The sequence below is a fragment of the Diabrotica undecimpunctata genome, chromosome 2 (genome assembly GCF_040954645.1).
Source record: "Diabrotica undecimpunctata isolate CICGRU chromosome 2, icDiaUnde3, whole genome shotgun sequence".
In the NCBI taxonomy this organism is placed as follows: domain Eukaryota; kingdom Metazoa; phylum Arthropoda; class Insecta; order Coleoptera; family Chrysomelidae; genus Diabrotica; species Diabrotica undecimpunctata.
In genome coordinates this window covers 41,794,364-41,819,860 of record NC_092804.1, presented here as the reverse complement: position 1 = coordinate 41,819,860, position 25,497 = coordinate 41,794,364, and the positions used below count along the sequence as shown (strand labels likewise).

The following is a 25,497-nucleotide window of genomic DNA, read 5'->3' as shown; positions in this document are numbered from 1 at the left end:
TCCTCTTGCGAAAACGAAATAGAACTGAGCTTTCATAGTTTTTGCCAACAAGTTTTTGGTCTAATGGCCAGTACCCAAATCGAAATGTTTGCTTTGCGTGGACAATGGGGATTAAAACTGATTCGCTTCTCCTAACGACTTTATAATGATCTTTATTTCCCAAAGAATGTGTTTACAATGAAAGCTATTTATTTCTATTTAAGCTATTTAAAGCTCTCTTATTTATACATCGATGATTGTATCATGCTTTAGTTGAAACAATAATGATAGTCTCTTACTCTATGATTCTTAAATCCGGTCCTGATGCGCCGCTCGGGGCAAACCGGCAACGTGGTGGGCCATTCTTCCGTAAGAAATACATTCCCTATCTTACCTGCACTGCATTCTAACTGGCTTCTACATAGCAACAACGTAAGATGTGGATATTGAAGATTCGGGGTTACTGCATGTAGGCATAGCTGCCTGAAACACGTTGCATGCAGCAATGAAGAAAATATCACCAATCTGTACACAAATGTTTGTTTACCACTATTTATAATTAAATACTAATAAAACTGAGAACACTTAGAAAAATTGATGGTAAATCACTATAGGACAGAGCTAGAAGTACAGCTATACGACGTAGATGCAAGTTGAAGAACATCAAGGACTGGGTAAGAAATAGAAAAGTAGAATGGAAAGAATATATAAGCCGAATAACAACAAATAGAGTAGTAAAGATGGCAAGAGACGGTTCCCCAATAGGAAGACGATCAGTAGGAAAACCACGAAAATTATGAAACGACAACTTACTGGAGGTACATTGAAAAACAGAGAGAGTTATGTCTACATAAAAAGAAGAAGATGAAAACTGGCATTTAAATTATTAAATTGCAAAAATCGACACTAATTTACAGAGCGATACGTACACGTACACTCTTTATATGCCAGTCAGAATATATTTTTGCAACAAAGATTCTACAAAATATATTCCATGCTACAAAACAAGATTTTAGTAGGACCTTAGAACAAAAAACAAATAAAAAGCTTAAAATAAAGATATAAATTTATTATCTAAAATTAAATAAAAAGCTATTACATCTAGTTAAATGCACTTCAACCATCTTTAATCGCTTTTCTCTGATTTTATCTTCCACGCTCCGATGGTGTATCTTAACCAAATCAGTCCTAAATCCATTCCCATTTGGATCCAACTCCATACCGGGGTAACTTTGGATCCGTCGATTTCAGTCCATCTCACAGCCACTTCGGCAATAGGAATTTTCAAAGTTTGTGCAATATACAACATCTCAACGTCAAACGCCCTAAAAATGAAATATTTTACGAAATCGTTCTGTAACATTCATTTGCTAACATTCTCTGTTATCGCAATAAAATTAATTTTTTTATAAGACTGCTAAACAAAAGAAAAAACAGTATATTTTTCGTCAAAATCCTTAAACACTGCCACGATGAACTCAAATTAAAACCCTGGAAAATTTTCCAAACGAACAAATATTCCCACGTAAAATACAAAAGCACGTGCAGTGAAGATACTGAATATCTACTACTGATGTTTTTTATTTCCTTGCCTGACACAGCATCCTCTAACTAAACCGAATATGGTACGTCTTCCATAATTTGGCCTTACAATAAAACATACTATTTAAATTGATTAAATCCATATCTTTTTTTCCTTTTTATTTCAATGCGGTTTTCATAGCGTCTTACGCCTAACCGTTTCCATTCTCGCCTATCGTTCCAAACTAGCGCCCGAAGATTCCTCTCCGACATTGCACTTTGAACAAATTTGAATGATATCTATTTTTTCTTCCTCTCTTCCTTCTTTCAATTGATACCCACTTTATTATTTGCTTCGAATATTGGCGATCAATCTATCTATAATTAATTTATTAACTGACGCTTTAAATAGATTAGTTATTATTGTGGAGAACCATTTCCTCACGTTTTTTAACCATGGTATTCTTCCTTTCTCAATTCCTCGCTTTCCGAATACTTTGCCGTGAAGGATTATTTTCAGTAATCTGTATTTAGTGCTGTTTCTCATTATGTGTCCGAGATATTCTAACTTTCTCCTTTTAATCGTATACATCACTTCCCTTTCTTTCCCCATTCTTCGTAGTACAGTCTCGATGGTTATCTTGTCCGTCCATGATATCCTTAGGATTCTTCTGTATAGCCACATCTCGAAAGCTTTAAGTTTTTTCTCCATCGCTTCAGTGAGTGTCCAGCATTGAACTCCGTAGTATAATATCGAGAAGATATAACATCGTAGGAGCTTTACTTTTATCTCCAGATTAAGGTTGTGGCTTTTAAAGAGTTTGGCCATTGTGGTATTATCCCTAAAATATTACAATTCATATAAAGAATAAGTTAAAAGAAACGTGTAACACATTTTACATTTGTTTATATAAAATATGTTTTTAATAAATCAAATCGATGACATACACAAGAAACAGCCTCGGTTGGAATGTGCGAGTCAGCAGAATCGTGGATCGCGACCTTGTTGTTGTCGTAGACTGATAAAACAAACTTGACCCACTTATGAACGACTGCTGATATAGCAAGGACTATTATAAACGAGACAACAATTATTATCTCAAAGATCAGAACTAAATTAACGTCAAGATGGCAAGTCGATATACCACGTAAGAGTGAACAGTAGTGTTTTAAATAAATGTACCATACGATACCATAAGCGAAGCTTTATTTATTACATGGCGATCCTGCTTTTTGAATTAGGAGTCTTCTGATCCGAATGCACTCCTAGCCTTCTCTACTCTACATTTTCCTTCTTGTGAGTGAATCCCATACTATTGTTCCAAGATAGGTAAACTGTTTTACTCGGTCCACTGGTGTATTCTTGATAAGCAGTTGGATGTCTCTAATTTTATTTTTGCTGATGACCATAAATTAATTTTTGATATGTTTACTTGTAGTCCAAATCTTTCACTTACTTCATTTACTTTGTTTATTAGTTGCTGTAAACTGTTTAAACTATGCAAAAATAACGGTGTCATCTGCATAGCGGATGTTGTTTAGGCGTTCTTAATTTAAAAGGATTCCATGTCCGCAATTTTCCAAGGCTTCACTAAATATTTCCTCTGAATATAGTTTGAATAATATAGGTGAAAGTATACATCCTTATCTAACGCCTCGCAGAATCTTTCCGTCGGTTCATCTCCAAGATTTGTTCTTATTGTGGCTGATTGGTTCCAGTATAAATTTTGTATTATACGCCGGTCTTTATAATCTATTTGGGCTTTTGTTAGAACATCCATCATTTTTCGGTGTTGAACTATGTCAAATGCTTTTTGGTAGTCCAGAAAGCAGGTGTAGATATCGCAAGTCATATCTCTGCATCTTTGGAATAATACCTTTAGACTAAACAGTGCATCTCTCGTACCTACGCCTTTCATGAATCCAAATTGTGTGTCTTGTATTCTCTCTTCGCATAGCTTGTATATTATGGCTCATTAGACTTACTAGCCTATATTCTCCGCAATTTTTCGCTCCGTTTCTTTGGTAACGTAATAAATTCTGAAACTAGCCAATCTTTTGGAATATTGCCTGTGTCATAGATATTATTGAAGATTTTACATAGTATTCTTAAAGATTCATCACCAAGAAGATTAAGAAATTCAGACTGTACTCCGTCTGGTCCTGGAGCTCTCCCTTCTTTTAGTGATATTATGGCTGCTTTTATTTCTGCGACTAGTATGGTTGGTCCTGTTTCCGTAGATATTTCGGACTGGTTCTTCCTCTCACCAAAAAAAAATTCGTATGTAATTTTTCCAAGTATTATCAATATTCTCTTTGTCCACGATTACCTCTCCGTTGTCATTAACAAGTTTACTTACTCTTCTATTTTTACATTTGCCTGTAATTTCTCTTACCTTTTTATGCACGTTGAACTCGTCGTATTTACTTTGTAGATTTTCGATTTCTTGTCATTTTTTCTCCAGTTCTTTCTGTTTGGCTTCTCTGATCTTTCTCTGTATATCTCGTTATGTTTTATACATAGAATTATTGTTCTTGTTTTTCCTTCTTTCTTCCATCAGCTGCAGAAACTCTGTCGTCATCCATGTCTTATTCTTACCTTCTTCGTTCTCTCTCCTAATCGATAAGGACCAATATGTTGCCCTTCTTTTCCGTTACCTATTTTAGCATTGAAATCTCCCATGGCTATAAGAAGTTCATGTGTCGGTATATCTCTTATAAGGTTGCTTATTTGTTTGTAAAATTCTGATATTTCCTCATGACTGTGATCTGCTGTGGGTGTAGAGACTTGTATAATGTTAGTGTTCATCGGTGACATATTTATTTGTAACAAGAGGATTCTATCGTTCACTGGTATAAAGTTGTTTACATGTTTGGCTATACTTTTATGTATGATAATTCCGACTCCATTTTCATATTTACCATTTTCTGATCCTGAATAGTATACTCTGTATTCTTCTATGTCACAATAACTTGAGTCAGGCCACCTCATTTCGCTTGTGACCATTATTGCTATTTTCATGCGTTCCATTTCTTTGATTGCGCATTGGATTTTTCCTGATTGAGTAATAGTTCTAACGTTCCAAGTGGATATTCTCTTCAGACAACTCGTGTGGATTTTTCTTATAGGTGTGTTATTTCGCATTTCACAGGGATTTTGCATATTAACGACCCGGGAGGCCCTGTGGTCATGGGAATCACCTCTCTTGCCGGACCTTGGTCTCCGATGTCCATGATCAGTAAGCGAGTTTGTGTTGTACAGCCATTACGATCGTACTAGAGATATCCATAGGGATCTTTAATATAGTGGTTTCTCGTTGCTTTCTATATTCTTATGCCGGTGACCAAACCACTGAGTCTACCGCTTTTGGGGCCGGTTTCCCAGCCCCAGGAGAAAAGAGTGCCGTATCACCTACCAACTCGTCCGCCCGAAGCCGTTGGTCAGCAAATGTGGGATTGCTTATACCGGCAATCATTTGGTGAATTACCTGTTGCTCCACGGGAGATATTTTATTTCTCTCCTACCCACTGGTAAATCGGGTCGGGCTATCCGCCACCTGAAGACGCGCTCTCTAGGAGTCTGTACCCAGTCTACGCATGTTTCCTTCTGAATGTGTTTCGTTTTTATTAGTTCGTTCATCTCTTTTCTTTGTCCTTTGATCATTCTCCATATTTCTTTTTGTGTTCCGTAGAAATCGTGTTCCATCTGTTTTGAGAAACTCTGCCAGTGTTCCTTTTTTATTTGTCTAAACTAAAGTATTCGTTTCATTTCTGATTCGTTTATAGTGGTTGTATGCCTGTTGTGTTTGTGTTCTGTATTGTAAAAAGGCTTTCTTCTTTTCTTCACATTTTGTCTTCACTTCCTCTCTAAACCATGGTGTTTTCTTTTTTGATATGTTAGTGTTCGCTACTTTCCTCTCTCCAAGTGATTCTGTTGCTGCGTTAATTATGTTATTTTTGGGTTTTTTCCAGCTTTCATTGATGTTATCGTTTTCTAATATTTCATTCCCAGCGATCTTCTCTGATATTCTTTTTCTGTATAAGTATTCCGTGGAGTCCGTATTTAGTCCTTCGACTTTGATTTTTGTTTGTGTTGGCGCCGCTCTCTTCGGTGGGAAGTATTTCAGGATGATTCTTATTTTACATCATACTAGGCTATCGTCACTACCTACATCTGCTGAGTTGGGGCATCTTACGTCGATTATTTTCGATGGATGTATATCTCTGTTGGTTATAACATAATCTATCATAGATCTTTGTCCACGGGTGTTATTAGATGTATATTTGTGTTGGTCTTTATGGTCAAAAAATGTGTTGTTTATTCTTAGTTCGTTATTCGTGCAGAAGTTCATCGTCAGTTCTCCATTTTCGTTTTTAACATTCTCGTTATGTTTTTGTTTAATGCCGGGTATTACTTGATTGCCTATTCGAGCGTTTCTTCTTCTGTTTTTATGGCTTCGCTGCGAGGCGATTCGCCAGCACTATTTGTTGGCGACCGTGATGTAATCTGGTTCTAAACCATATCAGAGCCGCTGACATTTGCGTAAGGTGGTAGTAGATTTTTCTGAATTTTTAAATTTGAGGTTAGGTAGTTATAAACACATACTGTAAACAAATGGCAATGGAAGGATTACATATTAGACAATAAACAGGACGCCACAAAGGAGAAACCAGACAAGTCAATTTGGGTATGTTAGTAGAAACAAAAAATATTGTTGTAATTGGTCATAAAACGCTTCCCTTGTTGTTTGAGGGTTGATATTTTCTGGGCTGAATACTCCGATTATGTTCAGGTCTTCCTTCTCAGGAGAAGTAGATCATCTCTTCTTGATGTATGTAATAAAAGAGGTGCAGAGATCGTAAGTGACCATCATCTCGTAATCGGTACCATTAAAATCAAGATGGCAAAAAATAAAATCACCAGAAACACCAACACACCAACATACAATCTATACAAATTAAAAACGGCCCCAGGACGACACATACGGTGCACTTGACCCAAGAGTTGAGTCATCGGCCTGTAAGTAGAAACCGTCATGACTCAACTGTTGAGTCATCGGCAGTTAACGAGTTAAAGTTATAAGCAAGGAAAGTAGAAAAAACAAATGTTTTTAGTAATTTTTAAATATTTTAATTGTTTTATTAATGTTCCCCACCTATTTTAGAGGGAAGATAAGTCAATTATTATTACTGAAGTTATCATGTAACTATTTCTGCAAAAATCCGAATACCACCTCTCACATCCAAATTTAGTTGGTTCTTCACAGATCCGTCCTGGTCTAATTATTGTATTTGTAATTATAATTGGTTTCAAATGAGTGTAGAGTAATAAATCATGAAGTGTCATAAAATTTGCCTGAATTTCGGTGTCGTCATGGGCGTAGGCAAATGGACGGATGTCAACTTCGTCGTCAAAAATTGATGTACCTCAAAATATCATATTTTGGATATTTTGTGATAACCAATTTTATTTAATTTTTCGATTAACTTATTCTTCAAACTCGTATTCCATTATATGGTCATTAAAGCTAATTACATTTTTTTTATAAAAACAAATTCACTTCCTTACTGAACGAATAAAAGCATTAGAAGAAACTGATAAGGGTATGATGCACCTCCTAATATTACTAAGAACTAAAATAAATCAACATGAAGACTAATAACGCGTAATGAGGTTTTACTTACACTTTCATTATAATCCCTCTTTTATTTTATTATTATCATTCGACATTCGAGTTAGTAATTGTTACTACACCAATTAAACGTACAGTAATATTGTGATATAGAAATAGTGAAAAAGTTATAAAATGGCGACATTTACTCCAAAGAAAAGAGGTGTAAAAAATTCTCCGCTATCTGTTAGTGAAAAAGTTATAATTTTAAATGTATATGATTGCATAAAACACGATCACCCTAGTTTGTCTGTGCAAGAAAGTGTTGAGCGATGTGCCCGAATGACTGGAATTGGACAGTCCACGATTTTTAAATTATTGCGAGAAAGAAAGATATCAGGCCAGTTAAGTCCATGCAAGAGAAAATCAGGAAGACCAATAAAAATCTTAGGTGAAGACACCAAACGTGACATTCGAAGAAAAGTTCATTCGTTTTATTTTAAAAAGGAAATACCCACCCTTGACAAAATACTAATGGAGATAAGCCAAGATAACGATATTCCTTTGATATCCAGAAAACTTTTATGGAAAACTTTAAAAAGTATGAATTTTTCCTGGGAAAAACACAATCGAAAGGCACTATTACTGGAAAGTGATGAAATCATTTGCTGGAGACGAAAATATTTGAGAACTATAAAACAGTACCGCAGAGAGCACAAGAAAATTTTTTATCTTGATGAGACGTGGATAAACGAAGGTTATATAGTCCAAAAAATGTTGCAAGATAAAAATGTAACAAGTGCTCGCCAAGCTTTCATAGAAGGCCTTTCGACGGGTATTAAAGTGCCTTCGGGAAAAGGGAAGAGGCTTATAATTGCTCACATTGGAAGCGAAGAAGGATTTTTAAAAGAAGGTTTGTTAAGCTTTGAGTCGTGTCGGACGGGAGATTATCATGAGGACATGAATTCGGATGTCTTCGAAGACTACTTCGGGGAAATGTTAAAATTTCTTCCAGCTGATTCGGTCGTGGTTATGGATAATGCAAGCTACCATTCAAGGCGCATAGAGAAGGTACCAACTTCAGCTTGGAGAAAGCAAGAAATTATTAACTGGCTGTCAAATAAAGGTATTCAGTTTGAGACGAATTCAATAAAGAAGGAACTACTAGCCGTAGTAAAACAACATAAATCTCGCTTCATAAAATATGCCGTAGAAGATGTAGCAGAAAAGTATAAAGTAACTGTGCTACGCCTACCGCCATATCATTGCGAATTAAATCCCATAGAACTTATATGGGCACAAGTTAAAGAATATGTTGCAAGGCACAATACCACATTTAAAATGAAAGATGTCAAGGTATTGTTTGATCAAGCCATTATGGAAATCACATCAGAAAACTGGCAAAAAGCAATCCAGCATGTTTTAAAAGAGGAAGATAAAATGTGGGAACTGGACAACTTGGTCGATCAGGTGGTTGACCCTATAATTATAACACCAGGGGATGATGACAGTTCTTCGGATGAAGACTATAGTGATGTAGAATTGTAATAACGTATCCAGTAAAGTTTTTGTAGTTTTTGTGAATAAATTGATTTAAACTCCCCACAAGTGTTTCAATATGTAAAGTTCATTTGTGTGTGTTTGTGAGTATTTCCCGATTTCGGTTCGTATATATTTTATTGTTACATTTTATATTTTTTTAATAACACTGTTCTGCTGTATTACATTTTTATTTCCTTTAATATGATTTTTAAGAATGCATATTCTTTTGTCAATTAACCCACTAGCGCGCCTCTGGCTCAGTGTTTATCTGTCGATAACAATGGACTAATCCCTTAAAACAGGGTGATACCTACCTGCTCTTTATGAAACGACAGAATTTTGCAATGCGGACGGAATTTATTGACGGATTATTGACGGATTACCCTGTAGCGCTTTTGAATACTTCATGAGATTTTATTACTCTACACTCATTAGAAATAGATTATAGGATTATTGGCAAAGTATTTATTTCTTTCAAATTAAATTACTTTTTAATTTGTTATTACTTAATGCCATTTTTCTATCAATATACTATTTCTACAGATCTAAGCTATAGAGGACATAAGAAAACAGCAAAATACATCTTACCATCTTTCAACATGTAAACTTTCAAAACAAATTCTTGCGGCTTCTCTAGTAAGCAACTTGAAACCGCATTGAGTATCTCTCAAACCCCTCACAGCAAACAACCACACAAGAAAGTGAAAACCATGCATCAGTATTGTCCTGAAGAAGCTCCTAGAAGCAACCGCTTCTTCTTCAAGGTGAGCTCTGGAACCCATTGAGATTGCCAGTTTTTCTTCTACTTTTGAAGGGTCTTTTTGATAATCGCCTTAAAGAAAAACAGAAGGTTAAAAATATACTATTACAGAATTATGAAAATATGAAGCATGTTGGCAACAATTCAGTTTATTTAGTGTATGGCTTAATATATGAAACAAATATGAAAGGTTACATCTTTAGCTCACGTTGAGCTATCTATTCAAGGCTTGAAGGTGTAGTTGTGAAGAAGTCTTTTGGGTCCACTCAGAATCTTCTTCCCAAAGGTGCATATCTTCTTGTGATGTTGGCGACCCATCATGTTGGGTCTATTCACAGCAGCTCAAAATAGATCAATTGACGTTAGACCAGTCCATTTCCTAAGATTGGCCAGCCAGGATATACATTTATATCCAGAGCTTCTGGGTCTAATCCCATACAAAACAATATTTAATCTAAACATGCCACAAGGAAATAGTTTCATAACCTCCTTAATCCAGTAATTCTAGTACATTCCTGTATATAACACTTAGATAAATATCTAAGCCATTTTTATGGTTTAAAATTTCTATTTGGATCATATATGGAAATGTAATTTGTAAAGAACTTGTTATTTATAAAGTGCTATGTATTTTCTGTGCTTATTTAAAGTGCAGAAGTATGTACAACAATAGATGCCATGCTTAAAATACTAAAGCTACTTTAAGCCTGGGCGTAAATTATGTAGAAGAAGAGGAAGGCCCAGAACAAGGTACCATGATAACATATATGAAGACAGGAGAAATATGGGAATACATGCTTAGCAGAGGAAGGCGATAGATAGGGATGACTGGAGAGAAATTCTTGAGGAGGCTAGGCTAGGTTGTAAGGCAAGAATGATGATAATGTAAATTATGTAGGTTTTGATCACATCAGATATGTTTTACTTACAATTAACCAAACTAAAAAGACCATCTTCAACTTTTGTTATGTCTGCAAAAGTGGTGGCTCCATCTGCATCTGCAAACAATAGTACAGACCCTCTTGCACTTTGCATTCCCTAAAAAAGAAAATTCTCCCAATAATCATATTTCAGTTATCAAGCTCAAATTTTCTTAGGAAACAACAAGTTAACCAAACTCATCAAAAAAATAATAGAAACAAATGATTCCCGTTTTTTTAATTCTTTATAGAGCTGTAAATAGCTTTGAAGAAGATCCAGGAATACCTTCTTCATGCGGCTTTATACTACAGTAGTCTGGTCTAGTCACTTATGCTTTAATAAAACGGTGGAACCAAATTGAGAACAAAATCCCCCAGACATCCTCAGATGATAAAGAAAATACAATTAATTGCATACCCATGCATGACTCCTATAACCTACTATCAGAAAAATAGTGGAAAGGAAATCTCTACTTAGAAGGGAGTTTATGACTGGAATGCTTTATGTGGAATGTATATATATATAAATATATATATATATATATATATATATATATATATATATATATATATATATATATATATATATATATATATATATATAACACAAAATATATCAGCAATATGTAATTTTTTTTCAATATCACATTTTCTTCAAAGCACACAAAGTGGCAATATACTGACAAAGAACCACTTTACAAACTCAGGACTGATTTTAGAAAAAATTCTTGCAGATATATATTTATATATAAAGACTATTTTGATGATGGCCCATATGTGAAAATATTTACATATAACTACATAATGAGCACCTTCAGCCTTTGTATAAAGATTAAAAATACATATAGATAAAGTGGTTTGATAGGAACATAGGTTATACAGAAAAACAAGGTGATATTTAATGAAAACTTTAAAAATACTAACCAATCTTACAGCTCCACCCTTTCCTCTATTTTGTTCAAGGTTTAACACTCTCAGCTTCTCAACTCCTAGTTTTTTTGCATACCTCTGAGCTACTTCAACAGTCTTATCTCTACTGCCATCACTTACTACTATAATTTCATATTTATAATTTGGTAAATTTTTACATCTATTTTCTAAGAAATCAACACACTCATCTAACATAAGAGGAACTGTAAAAGAAAAACAAGTAGATATGTTAATGTTTGTCATACAAAACAAAGATTCATGTTTATGTATATCAACCTACTAATATAAGTAAAAAGTACTACTTAGATAAGAGTTTCATCAGTTAAATCACTCCTACTGAGACTTGATTTGGAAGTTTAAATTTTTTGGATATATCTTCATTTGAATGGTAAAAAGCACATCCAGTACTTAGTCTCATCAAATTTTTATTTTTTGAATAAATACAATCTGACTGGGAACATCTTTATTAACTTAGTGATATGTAATTCTAATAGTTTATAATGATACCACAGAAGGATGTCATTAAAGTAAAATGTGCTATTAATTTGAATTAGTCAAATGAACTATTTATTTTTGAGTTAAGCTCCTGTATTTTTCAGTTTGTTTGTATGCTAGAAGTTTTCACATAAAAACATCACACAAATACTGTCATCTAAGATACAATGGAGGCTTGGTTGCTTTTATTTCTAGAAAATTGGTAGGTGTACTTTTTAAATATCCAAAAATCTAATATAAGATGCAGCCATAAACTATCACTGAACATATTACCAAAGAATATAGATGCATATATGCCTCACATTTTTTCCAGGAGAGTTTTTGGTTTAAAAATATGCCAATCCAATTGTACAATCCTAACAAATCCATCAAGTATCTTTCACTGAAAAATATACTTAAGCAAGCCTAAAATATTTTTAGAAACAAACTAATTTAGAATTTCTTTCTCTATTATTCTCTTCCTTCATACCTATTTATATGCGTCTATATTTTTTGCTATTAGTATAAGATACCAGTCTGTTATATATATAAATTAAATTTTCTTACGCCTTTCTTCCTCATTATAAGCAGGTACTATTACACTCAAGTGAATTGAAGATTTTTCATTAATTGAAGGAAATGGTACTTGTTTTCCTGTTACTCCATCAATGAAATATTTCTCATTCTCATTTCTAATTACTATTGGATAGGTACTTGATGTAGCTACCATCAAAATACAAATCTGCAATAAAACATATTTCTTATCAATAATGTACATATAGTAAAGAACAAACTTACAAATAGAAGGATGGAAACTGCAAAAGCAGATCCTACAAATATTACAATTCCAATATCCATCCCGAGTAATTCATATGTTCATCAAATTTCAGAGTATTTATTTAAAATATACAAAATTATCTTTTATTTTCGTGCATGGTTGGCAACTCAATAAGACGAGGTTACGTATGTGTTTCATAGTATATACCCCCCTAGTAAGGTAAGTGCCGGAGAAAAAGTGGGGAGAGAGTTTCTAGCGCCAAATAAGTTCGGAATCGGGAACTAAAAATTTAGCGGCAAATTCAAAATGTAGGTTCTGAATTTAAGGCGGGAAATTCAAAAAGGATATACTGAATTTTAGGCGGGAAATTCAAAATGTTCCGAATATTATATAGAAAACAAATATAGTCATAAAATAATAAATAAAAACTTATTCTATGCCAAAATATATTCTCTGTCCAAAAATGTAGTATACACTTATGCAATTTTGTATACCATAAATGTATAACATATCAGATAGAGACATGTTTTGGCACAGGAAAAGTTTTTATTTATTATTTTGTGACTATATCTGTTTTCCATTACATTAAAACATCAACATAAAAAACAGATATTCTTAAAAATTTATTTATTTCTGTAATTTATAAAATTTGAGAAATCACAGAGATATAATAAATTATAAAGATCGTCATCACTGCCATTGTGGTGGTCTTCACCTGTATCCACGAAACTAGGCTCCATTCTGAACTTAACCATCTATTCACTGCAACCTGCAAAATGATATATGGAATTACACACAAGCAGCAACCGAAATAAGTAAGCCCTACCTGCGGAGACTTGCATACCCATATGGACATTCAGGCATACAATTCATTGAGGTGAGAAAGATTGGTCCTAGTAAATTAGGGACCACTCCTTCGAGCCCCAATGCTCCCCAGGCTTTCCTCACCCTCCCCCCCATACCACGCTGATGTGCTATGGGAGGCTAGTTTCATCTATATATTTACTGAATAGTGCAGAGCAGCATGAGGCTCTTTAGTCTTGCTATGCTATTTGTATGTTTGTGTATATATATATATATATATATATATATATATATATATATATATAATATATGTGTGTGTGTGTGTGTGTATATGTTAGAGATTTATTATGTATCTAATGTATTTTACACACAAACATATATAAATAAAAAATAAACTATGTTTATGAGTAAAATATGTGCCCATGTATAATTAAAGTAAAATATGTACCTATGTACTACAATGGCGAGTGAAATATCTCATTCATTTACAATTAAAATGTTTTGAAAACCTTTGTAAACAAAGAGTAAGTAACATTCTTTCCAGAACTTACATCAAAGGAGAATTTTTAAATACACAGTGTTCACAAATTATATGCAATTTCTTTGAATTTCATGAATTTGTAACTAAGTATAATTAAAGTAAAATATGTAACTATGTATAATAAAAGGAAAATATGTGATTATGTATAATTAAAGTAAAATATGTAACTATGTACTACAATGGGGAGCGAGACAAGGACATAGCATTTCTCCCAAACTGTTCACCCTTGTTCTATAAGACAAGGTAGATACAGATGAAAGCAATTGTGAAAGACCTAGATTCAGGAGCAGATGGAAAATGTTTGATGATGAAGATATATGTAAAACAATAAAAAGAATTTTAAAGATTCCATATGAGTCCAGTAAATAGAAAACACAATTTTATTTGTTTACAACAAAATGGAAATATGAAACTGTAAACAAGAATGAATAACATACAAATTGTACAATTTTATACTGGAAATAATTTAATTACACTTATGACCTGTACTTACAAAATTGTTTTCTCCTACTTTCATATTTTCTGTGAGCTACTAATTTCATAGGATCTATCATAGTGTAGTCTGGTTTATTTTTAAGTAAGTTAATAAACTTCTGGTCTCTGCCATTTACAATTGCATTTACACTTTTACACCACATATACAGAGAAAGTCTAACAATAAATTTACATATATTTATACCTGTATTTGAATGGATTTTACAGTTGAATGGTGAAAAATTTAAACAATTCAATTTCAATGAAATCTGTATCCTCTTTCTTTACTCTAAATAACATATTATATTTACATTGCTCACAGGAAACCTTCAATACTTTCTTTGCTACATATCCTGCAACATAGGTTACAGTACACCTTCCCACCTGAGTTCTCATAACATTTGAAACTGAAAGAGGAAGTGAAACATTCACTTCAGGTGCCAAAGGTTTACAACCTGGTAATACCTCACCTGTTAAAAAAAACCTAATGCATCTAATGCTCCCTCACTAACATCATTTTCACAATTGCTTTCAGGTGGATGAAAAGCTAAAATTATTTATAAGCAAAGCTTTGAAAGTGGTTATAGCATCTGGCACACTTACTGAATGAAAAATGTAAAGACATATTTTTATAATATATTACCAAAGAATATAGAATATTTGATATTACCATGTACGTCAATAAACCTTATAGTTTGAGTTTCTTCTTCTTCAATATCTACTGCATTCTGAGAGCCTGAAATTTAAATACAATATTTTAACAGAACATAACCAATAAATAAATCTGTTGGACTAATAAATAAACAAGTACTAGATATCTTGATCTTTATCATCATCAGAAATGAACCCAAATAATATGTTGCCCAGAAGGCCCATCAAAATTTATAATAATTAACTACAATTAATATTCATAATACTTATATTAAAAATCAAAGTCATATTTGCGGAATACAATTAAGTACAATTAGATTTATAAGTTTTGATGATTTTAAAATATATAAGTAAGATTCATATGATAGGATTAACATTAATTTAAACAATAACAGTTTAAACATACAAAATATTATTTAATTTAAGTTTGCTAACAAACATTTGCTATGAGGTACAGTGCTTACCTATTGCTGGTAAAAATCCACTTTATCTTCGTCTGTAAAATGTCTAGAGCAAACACGAAATTTATTGTAAACAGTAAGAGGTGTATAATTGTTTAATACTCCTCTCTTAATTACTTTCAACCATTCCAACGTGTCCATTTCATTTTTCGGATTTGGAAAACGAAATCTACTGCTTGTGTGGTCCTTACAACCAGGAACACAACATGGTTGGCTTTTTCTTTTCTTTTATTTTGTTCCATTTTAACGATCAACAATCAATAAGATGATTACAACAAAGACAAAACAAAACAAAATTCAACTTGCAATATTTCAATGGCGTACAATACAAATAATACAATACCAACAGACCAACACAACAACAACCTTCATTCTTCAACTTCAATTCTTCCACGGTTCCACGTTCCACGGCACATGCGTCTCATACCCCCACCTAGAGTGACTGTAGCGCCGCCGCCATTACGTACGACTGGAATCGTCCAAACAAACTTCCCCGCTGCCCTATCTCTCTTGCACTACTATTTCTTTTTATGTACTATGATGTGTTTTGTGTTTTTACTCTTTATGACGTTCTTATTTTTACGTCGTTTTTACTTCGAAATCTGAGCCAAACTTAGACAGAGTGTTATTCAGCAACACGGAAGAAAATATGCCTTTTCGCATACTGTAGACAAGGCCAATCATCTGTCTGTGTGTGTTCTGTGTCATATTTGCTTATGATTTTGACATTAGTGGTTTTATTTAAAACTTATGCTTATGACAAAAAATCTAATAAAAGCTTTTAAAGTTTTTATTAGATTTTAAAAGTCTCTTCTTTTCTTTTCTCTCTTTTTAAAGTCTCTTCAGTTTTGTGGATTTAAATTTTAATAGCAGCCGTACTATATAAAAATGTGCTATATGTAACAAGTAACTATATTTTGTGTTTACATTTTTTTAAATTTTGTTCTATAAAATGGATTTAAGTTTTATAGATGAACTTCAAAATAAAAATATACTAAACCGATTTGAAAAACATACTGGAGTCAATACAAGTAATACACTTACTATAAAAAGTTCTTTAATGTTATATAAGGAAGAGCTTCTAAGTGGCTATCTTTTCAGTTATATTGAAAATTTGGACAGAATTCTTAAGAATGTTTTAATACCTCAAAGAATTGTTGAATTTACAGGTCATTTTTCATGTACTACTCCTATTTGGTAAGTTTAATTTTGTGTGCAATTGTTTAAAAAATATAATATTTCAACTACAAAAATGTAATCTGTAGATTATTAAATAATATGTGTTAGCATAACATAATGTATAGATTTAGTTTAGTATGATTTACGAAATGTATTACACACCTCTATGCCTGTTAGTTCTTGATGAATTTTGAGATTAATGTTACAGTAGCTTTTTTGACCATATTTCCTTTAACAAGCTTAGGATCTTGTATGGCTTGGATTGATTAGGATCATGATCATGTACTTCTATTAACTACTTACTATATGTAAAAAAAATGAGACTAAGGTTATAGAGGTTATAAGTCTGTTGTTAATAAACAAGTGGAATAAATTTGGTTATAGCCTGTCACAAAGATAGCTATCTTATATCTTGTTGGAAAGTGAAATTATTTTTTTAATCCACGAGTACTTTTATCGCATGCCATAACCCTACAGTTGTTTAAGTTTTGTTCTTTAATAATTATTCTTTGTTAACATTTGTCCAACTATATATTTTTCTTATTATTTTAGTTTGCAATTATGTTTATCCATACAGTTACCAAAAAATCAAGGAGGATTTGAAAGCGAGGCTTTCTATATAAGTACAAATGGAAATTTTTCTATAGAGAAGTTAAGAGGTGTGCATGTTTTTTTATTTTACACATTATTTGCCAATGTTTTTGTCTACATGGAAAACATTCTTAGACTATACCTAATAAGAAAACTAATTGACCAAAGAAGAATGGATCAAAAGTAAATTTCTGAACCAATATAATTGTTATTTCAGTGATATATGGATATAACTACAATTTTATAATAAAACAAGTTTTTTCTGTCCATGAATCTCAAAAAGTATCTCAGGTAGATATGGCAAATATGTTAATCAAATAAAAACAATATCTAACCAAATACCTATTTACATTAAGATTATGTATCAACTTTTTGTTTTCCTTACTTTGTTATTTGTGATCAACAATATGAAATAGTAATCTAAAATTATCATAAGTAATAATAAAAATCAAAAGTAACATTAAAAGTGTTATAATTAAAAAATAGACAATCTAGTTTGATCAATATTTTTCTAGTTTGCATCTTCTGTATATGTTCTTCCAAACTAACATTATGTATCATCACTTACATTCAGTGGATTCCTGGACTTAATAGCTAATGTTTATGCTGACAGATTCCACCATTTGATTAAGGTGGCTGGAATGGGACATGATCATAACACCACTGGTGTGTCATCCATACAGAAACTAGCTAACTTATCTCACATGTTGTAACTAAACTGGACCTAGAAGGGTAGTGAGGATGCCCAGAAGTTGGGTATAACTTTGGGTAGTTGACCCAAGGGGACATTTAGTCTTGGAATGAATAGAGAAATGAAGAATTCTAGGTCCAAGTATGTTCACGGTGCAAACAGGCACCCACATGTTTTAAAGGACATAGCAGCAAGCTTTGGGACATGGGTTTATAAATCTAGCATGGGGGATATATTGAGTTCAAAAAGAATTGAGAAATAGACAGAATTTGGTACTAAATGAACAGGAAAATAAAGGTTGTTTCAATTTAACTTTAAAGTAGACATGTGCTTCGTGTTTGGTGTCATTACTTGTATTTTAAATTTTCAAATAATTGCCAGGCAGCTTATTTCCAAGTTTCATTTAGCATTTAAGGCTATTTTTACACTTTAACTATACTTGTTTAAATTTGTTATATATGGATTAAGTAAATTATTGTAATCCTGCTAATTCGATTATACTATGTGAGTTTTTGACTTTATGACCAATTCGTTGTAATACCAGTATATGTAATTACCATCAATATTGTATTGCTTCACATGTAAGTCACATTTTACAATATTATCGCTTTTTAAAATTCTTTTAATTCAAAGAGCTTTACAAATCCTTCTAAAAGAGTGTTATTCTTGCAGATATGGATTGATGCTGTTTTGTAAGTATAAAATGAAACATTTCCTCTAATATATGGAATAGTTAGCATCTAACTTGTTTCTTTTCTCCTCTTATCTGACTGAGATCTTGAAGAGTTACAAGAGTGATTCCAGCCCTTTCCATTGTTTTATCACTGCTTATATATATATATATATATATATATATATATATATATATATATATATGTATATATATATATATATATACATATATTTATATCTATCTATATATCAAATTCCGTTTTAGAAATGGCGCTTTCTTTTGTTGGAGAGTATTCTAAAGATGAAGATAATTTTAATGTGGAGACTTTATTGAGTCATATATATTATACAAGAGTTTATGATTTGGATCAATTGGTGGCTTGTCTTTTTGAAACGGAGTTAATAATTCAGCAAAATAATGTTAGTATCTATAGACAATTTTTATTTATTTAAATATATCTTTTATTACCGAACTTTTTATTATTGTTGTTTTTCAATAAAAGCAGTATTTTTCGTCACTGCAATGCAGTGCAGCAAATATGTAGTAACGAATAGTATGGAACATTAATATCTGCTTTACATTTTTGAAGTTGAAGCTGTTAATAGTTTAAAGTACAAAAAATAGTAGAAAAAAGTTTTATGTGTTAAATGGTTAAGTGGTTATGGTTAAATGGTGAAACTATTTTAAAGTTAAACTATCTTGTTATCAGTTGTGTATTGTGTCCATTACTTCCATTTTTTTTCAGGTGCGTTTACTGATCCTTGATAGCATAACAATACCATTAAGATCATTGCAATCATCAGAAAAGTTTAAAACTGTTAGTGCCGTCATTCGGATATTAAGAAATCTTGCTGATAAGTATAATATTATAGTAAGTATTTAGAGCATTTGTATGTAGTGCCAAATATCGTATTTAGCTAAAAGCCTAAAAGGCAAAAAGTGAAGAACATTCACTGCTATTATGACCAGAAGTGTATCTAGAAGAGCGTTTTTAAGAAGCGCTCCGCCGCAGATAAGTAAGTATCATAAGATTTAGGCCAATGTAGTAAATGAAAATATTTATTTTCATTTTACTAAATCAATGACTCTTTGTTTCAGCTAAAGTTGTTTTAATTTTACTTATTAAAATTTGTTTAAATTTACCTGAACTTGAGAGCCTTACTATGTTTGAACTGTGTGCAAAAGATGGACCCGATTGGTTAAATAGTTTTTGTGAAATTAATTTGTTTATCAGATTTTTTGCAAAAAGAGTTAATATCTAAGGCTGATCCATAAAATTGGACTGCTAATTGTAATTGTATATAATCTTATAAACAATTACAACAACGCCGTAAAATTTAGTTCAAATTAAATGGTGCAAAATTTAAACAAAACACAATTTCAAAATGGTGTGCTCGGAAGAAAATGACACATTTCCGTTTCTACTGGAGCAAGTGTGTGTATTCTTTTTTTTTTAAACTGGGTTAAAACGTTAAAATAATGACTTTTATCCAATTTTCATTGTAAAATTATCCAAAACAGAGCAGCCAATGACTACCGGGATGTACAAATCTTTTCTTTAGTCGCCTTTTTATTGTTATATTTTTATTTATTTGTTAAAAATATAATTATATTAAATATATGTTATTTTTAAATATTATTAAATTTTTATTTATAAACAATTTTTCCATATACTTACTCTTGTTAAATTTGAAGAAATCAGTTTTTTAGTGTTAAATAATTTTTTTGTAGAACACGTATATGTATATGTAGCAGTCGCGGAACTCTGCGCGGCCCGAAATTAAATAATTAATAGCTTTTGGTTTAATTTGGTGATTGATTAACTTAAAAATATTTAAATCCACAAGGAGATTGAATTCCTGTAGTTGGCTGTATACCATAAATCACATTTTTTTTTAAATTCGTTTATAAAAGGTATATTTATACAAAAAAAACTACATCGGGCTACATCACAGAACGTTTTCGGAATAAATATTCTATCATCAGTGCTATCTGAAGTTACATTTTGGAAGCCACTAAATACATGGGTAAAAATCCTTTAATTGTAGTTGGATTAATTTTAGATTTCATTTTTGTTCTTAAAAAACTAGGATGTTTAAGTTACAAACGCAAATAGTTACATGGTAACGTACGGCTCCACTGGAGTTGCTAGTCTTTAGATGAAGTGTCTGTGAGGACTTGTTGCTATCGAGATAAAGAGATAAGGGGATTCTCTGAGCCCTCTATTGTACAACCTGATCATGTAAAAAATAATAAAAAAAAGTAAGACGAAGAAAGGATACCAAAATGAGAGAAAAACGACTTAAAATAATCTGTTATGCAGACTACGCAATATTAATCTCTTAAAGTGAAGATGATTTATACTGTATGCTTCATCAATTTAATATAACCGCCAGAAAATTTAACATGATAATTTCACCAAAAAAGACAAAATGCATGGTTTTAACACAAATCTACTAAGATGTAAATTGGAGATCGAGGGACAGATAATAGAACAAATGATGGAGTTTAAATATCTGGACACCATACTGTCTAGTTATGGAAAGCTCAAATCAGAAGTGGAAGATCAAGTGAATCGAGCAAACAGAGACGCAGGATGCCTGAATGAATCAATATGGAGGAATAAAAATATCGGCAAAGATTTGAAAGGCAAAATTTACAAAACAGTCATCAGACCAATAATGACATACGTGTGAGAAACACGACCCGACACAGAGAGAACAAAAAGAATGCTAGAAACAACAGAAATGAAAACCCCTTAGAAAAATTGATGGTAAGACAATATGGGTATAAGTACGACTGTACGTGAACAAAAGTCAAGTCGACGGACATTTCTTTGCAGCCATATCTCTATGTCGTGTAAGATATATAAGTTGAGAGGGTGTAACCTCAGGTTTGAACTCTAACCAGTTTATTGCAATTTAAAAAGCATTGTAGGCGTCCGCATGTGAAGGACAAGTAGCTCCTTGGTCATTCCTTACTTTATCATCACTGTCTCCTGCTGGCTTTGGATACAATGTCCATGTCCTCAAGTACTTGGTTCACTATTGTGTCATCATTGAAATACTAATAACCGAGGTCATTAGTACTATAATTTTCAAACCATTCTCTTGCAATCGAGTTCATCGAATTGTTCAAATCCAGACAATAATTGAAATAGAGGCACGGCTTCATCTTTGGTAACAGTGTTATCTTCGTCCGTACTTTTAGTGCTGGTCTCTTCTGGTCATTCGTTTGAAGCTGGAGCTGCCAGCCACAATGTTTTCCACGCTGTTTTCAAGTTGTTTTCAGTAAAAGTCTCTGATGCATCTTCTAGTGAGTAAATTGAGTCCTTCAGGTTTTTTTACAAATTGCACTACGCTTTGTTTATTCCTCTCAGTTAACAAGAGTTGTCGAAGCATATGTTTTCTGTATATTTTTGTTATTGTTTATATAACACCCTGGTCTATTGGTTGCAGTATGGAGGAACATTACTTGAATCTCATCATATTTGTTTAAAAATTTAAATCTGCTATGCTGGCCGCGATCCGGATTTGCGATGCTCCGTATGTTTGACGTCCGGATTACTGACGCTCTACTGTATTTTAAAATAATCTAAAAGTATATATGTATATATTGTACTTTGTCAGACATATTGCTCATCCTGTATATCTGCTATTGTTATGTATTATTTAAATAGTTGGTTGGACTTTGACAACATGGAAATATCATTCAGACAAGCAATGAATTTTAATAGAAATAATGTATAGCATATTTGTACAGTTTTTTGGAATACATTAGCTTTTTTCATTTTTTGTATGTATGTTCGTTAGATTTTAATTCTCATATGTCAATTAGAGCATATATTGTTTGTATCTGATAGTTAAATAGACTGTTAAATGTATTATTAACCATTACATTATAATTTTAGGTAGTCGTCACAAATTTTTGTACAACTAGGATCAATGAAACTGAAGCATACACCGTAGCATCTTTAGGAGATAGTTTTTACCACATGGTTAATTCTAGGATAAGTTTTACAAAGACTGAAACATTTTTCAAAGCTAAATTATTGAAACATGTGATGTACGAAGAGAAAGAAGTGATCTTTTAATATTTTAATAAAGAAATTAAAAAACTAAATCGTTTATATGTACTAACCCATACCCATACCATATACAAAATGTTCAGCTTATTTACACACAACCTTTAAATCGATGCGATGTAGCGTATGTACCTATGCTAAGTTTAAATATTTATATTGAGTTTGTTTGCCAAATTCGCAACCTGTAAAACTAATGAGGTTGTTAATACAGTTTTAAATTTTTAAACGGACCTGATTGCTTGCCAGGAATCGTGGTTAAATCGAATTCATTGAATTAAGGATTGAAACCAGAGGGTTCTGTTTTAATGGCATAGTACTTTGGTTATAAATTATATATACGAGGGTAGCTTGATATAAAACTAGCCTTAGAAAAACAAGTTTTATGGAATTAAATCGATTTATTTCTCAACATAGTCCCCTTTTAGCTCGATACACTTAGTAAGACGATGTTCCAATTTTTTTATCCCACCCGAATAGTACTTTTGCTCGAGCTCTTCAAAATAGCTTCGTTTCAGTGACGACTTTATCATTTGTTGCCAAACGGCTTCCTCCGAGCCATTTTTTTTAGGTTTGGAAACAGAAAAAAATCGCTGGCGGCAAGATCTGGGTAATACGGTGGGTGTTCAGCAATTCATAGCCCAATTCGTGTAATTTTGCCATGGCGACGGCCGATCGGTGAGCCGGTGCATTGTCTTGGTGAAAGAGCACTTTTTTGCGTTCCAAACCGGGGCGTTTTCGACGCAATTCGGCATCGAATCGATCCAATAATGCTGCGTAGTACTCACCATTGATTGTATTTCTTTTTCCAAGTAGTCGATGTGGATGATGCCCTTCGCATCCCAGAAAATAGTCGCCATTACTTTGCCGGCCGAATGTGCACTCTTTGCCTTCTTCGGCGGTCTTTCGCCGCGTTTGCGCGACTGTTTCGACTGTTCTTTGGTTTCTGGTGTGTAATAATGCACCCAGGTTTCATCAGCGGTGATAAATCGGCGAAAAAAATCCTTCGGATCGCGCCGTATCATCGCCAAAAACGTCTCCGAAGTGGTCACATGTTTTTGCATTTGATCGATTATCAGCAAACGCGGCACCCATCGCGCGGATAAGTTTTTCATGTCCAAATGATGGTGAATGATGTTGTGTAATCGTTCGTAGGAAATGGTTAAGACTTCTATTAACTCGCGGAGCTTAATTCGACGATCTGCCATAATCATGTCATGGACTTTGTTGATAATTTCCGGCGTGGTAACTTCATTTGGCCTATAGGGACGCTAATCATCAAAAACATTCGTACGACCACGAACAAATTCAGCTTCCCAAAATTTTACTGTTGCTAACGAAGGTACAACCTCACCATAAACTTTGTCCAGGTTGGCTTTGATTTGCACATTCGTTTTACCCTTTTTTGTGTAGGAACTTAATCACCGAACGATACTCGACTTTTTCCATTTCTCCGAAAACACAAAATTTGCTTTCTTTTGACGGCTGTAAAAACCAAACTAATTGTTTTTAAAACTTAAAATTTTGACAGACGTCATGTCATGAATGGCAAATATCAACACCTAAACCAATTCGGTATCAAGTAGTGCCATCTATCAAAAGGCTAGTTTAATATCAATCTATTCTCGTATATATATATATATATATATATATATATATATATATATATATATATATATATATATATATATAAATATGTTGGAAATATCAGGTATGTGGTCTATATTAAATAAAAATCTTTGTTTTTATACATATTTATAAATTGTTTTTTGTCGAATATTGTATAATATTCGACAGTATTGTATAATTGTCGAAATAATCACGTTAAATATATATATATAAATATATATATATATATATATATATATATATATATATATATATATATATATATATATATATATATATATATATATATAAATGTACTAGTGATTTTGCTCGTCACTATGCGACGGGGGATCCAATAATTTGCCGTTTACAGTCTGTTTTGTATAAAACTTAATGAGGTCGCTGGTTAAATGATATTCGATAAATAATAATAACGAAAAAATGTAATAATTTGTTTGTAAATCAATTAGCGAAAAATAGCAAATATAACTGTCAATAAATTAGGAAAGAAACTGGTCTTACTCATTATTGTTGTCTGTACAAAGAATATAGACTTACCTTTTGAAATATTGATGTCGTAGCCAAGGAAATCTCGTTGGTACCGTCGGGGCGTCGGCCGACGCTCGATAGCGAAGAACCTATCACGCACTAGGTCTGTTTCGTTCGCTGTCTGTTGATGAAGTGCCTTGAGTTGAGACTTAAAACGGTCAGAAAAGAACCTCCTAACCGTTGCGTGTGGTCTGTATACCAAGAGGGTACACCAATAAATCACTCTATTGTGTTGCGATAATTGTTCTGGTAATACGAACCGTACACTTGTTTCTATATTGGCGACACAAAAGAAGTCAAATTCTTCGTACTTCAAACATAATACATGAGACAACCAGTTTAGCAATTTTATGAAATAACCGGAAACAATATGTTTTACCAAACTCGTTAGAATAGTATTGAATTCAGATCACATTACAGTACCGTAACAGAAATATTAATAGTAAAAATATGAAAAGAAATAGTATATACTTTCCCAAACATTCTCCCGCGCCAAAAACGAATGTTTTTAAGAACAGCTGAAAATATAAGTGTAAAGAATAGACATGAAAGATCGATATACTAATAAAGAACAAAGTAAGAATAAAATATGAATTGACAAATAAGCGGCGGTCATATTTTGACCACAGAACATTGTTGGATGTCATCTGACCCTGTGCTCAGATTAACAACGCGTAC

At 32.6% G+C, this 25,497-nt stretch overlaps 2 protein-coding genes and 1 long non-coding RNA gene across 3 annotated transcripts; 1 reads left to right on the top strand and 2 right to left on the bottom strand.

Moving 5' to 3' along the window:
• Nucleotides 1-1,033: 1,033 nt before the first annotated feature.
• wol (Dolichyl-phosphate beta-glucosyltransferase wollknaeuel) lies at nucleotides 1,034-12,705 on the bottom strand. Its single transcript, XM_072522716.1, has 6 exons — nucleotides 12,537-12,705; nucleotides 12,306-12,480; nucleotides 11,259-11,467; nucleotides 10,344-10,452; nucleotides 9,243-9,486; nucleotides 1,034-1,304 (listed from the first exon to the last, which is right to left on the bottom strand). Exons 1-6 carry the CDS (start codon nucleotides 12,594-12,596, stop codon nucleotides 1,106-1,108), a joined length of 996 nt encoding a protein of 331 aa, XP_072378817.1. The 5' UTR covers nucleotides 12,597-12,705; the 3' UTR covers nucleotides 1,034-1,105.
• Nucleotides 12,706-13,152: 447 nt separating this feature from the next.
• LOC140434451 (uncharacterized) lies at nucleotides 13,153-15,831 on the bottom strand. Its single transcript, XR_011950055.1, has 3 exons — nucleotides 15,451-15,831; nucleotides 15,006-15,071; nucleotides 13,153-13,285 (listed from the first exon to the last, which is right to left on the bottom strand). It is a non-coding gene; the product is annotated as an uncharacterized lncRNA (long non-coding RNA).
• Nucleotides 15,832-16,173: 342 nt separating this feature from the next.
• Nucleotides 16,174-22,712, top strand: LOC140434450 (DNA repair protein RAD51 homolog 3-like). Its single transcript, XM_072522715.1, has 5 exons — nucleotides 16,174-16,644; nucleotides 17,179-17,285; nucleotides 18,846-19,000; nucleotides 19,327-19,452; nucleotides 22,492-22,712. The coding sequence occupies exons 1-5, from the start codon at nucleotides 16,400-16,402 to the stop codon at nucleotides 22,672-22,674; spliced, it is 816 nt and encodes a 271-aa protein (XP_072378816.1). The 5' UTR covers nucleotides 16,174-16,399; the 3' UTR covers nucleotides 22,675-22,712.
• Nucleotides 22,713-25,497: the final 2,785 nt, after the last annotated feature.

Bases quoted from the DNA above. Each gene is read 5' to 3' on its own strand.
- wol (XM_072522716.1), bottom strand. From the start codon at position 12,596: ATGGATATTGGAATTGTAATATTTGTAGGATCTGCTTTTGCAGTTTCC. The intron at 12,481-12,536 runs GTAAGTTTGTTC...GTTTTATTGCAG, and splicing joins CAGTTTCCATCCTTCTATTT to ATTTGTATTTTGATGGTAGC. The intron at 11,468-12,305 runs GTAAGAAAATTT...TTTCTTTTACAG, and splicing joins TTATAATGAGGAAGAAAGGC to TTCCTCTTATGTTAGATGAG.
- LOC140434450 (XM_072522715.1), top strand. From the start codon at position 16,400: ATGGATTTAAGTTTTATAGATGAACTTCAAAATAAAAATATACTAAAC. The intron at 17,286-18,845 runs GTGTGCATGTTT...ATTCCGTTTTAG, and splicing joins TTCTATAGAGAAGTTAAGAG to AAATGGCGCTTTCTTTTGTT. The intron at 19,001-19,326 runs GTTAGTATCTAT...ATTTTTTTTCAG, and splicing joins TAATAATTCAGCAAAATAAT to GTGCGTTTACTGATCCTTGA.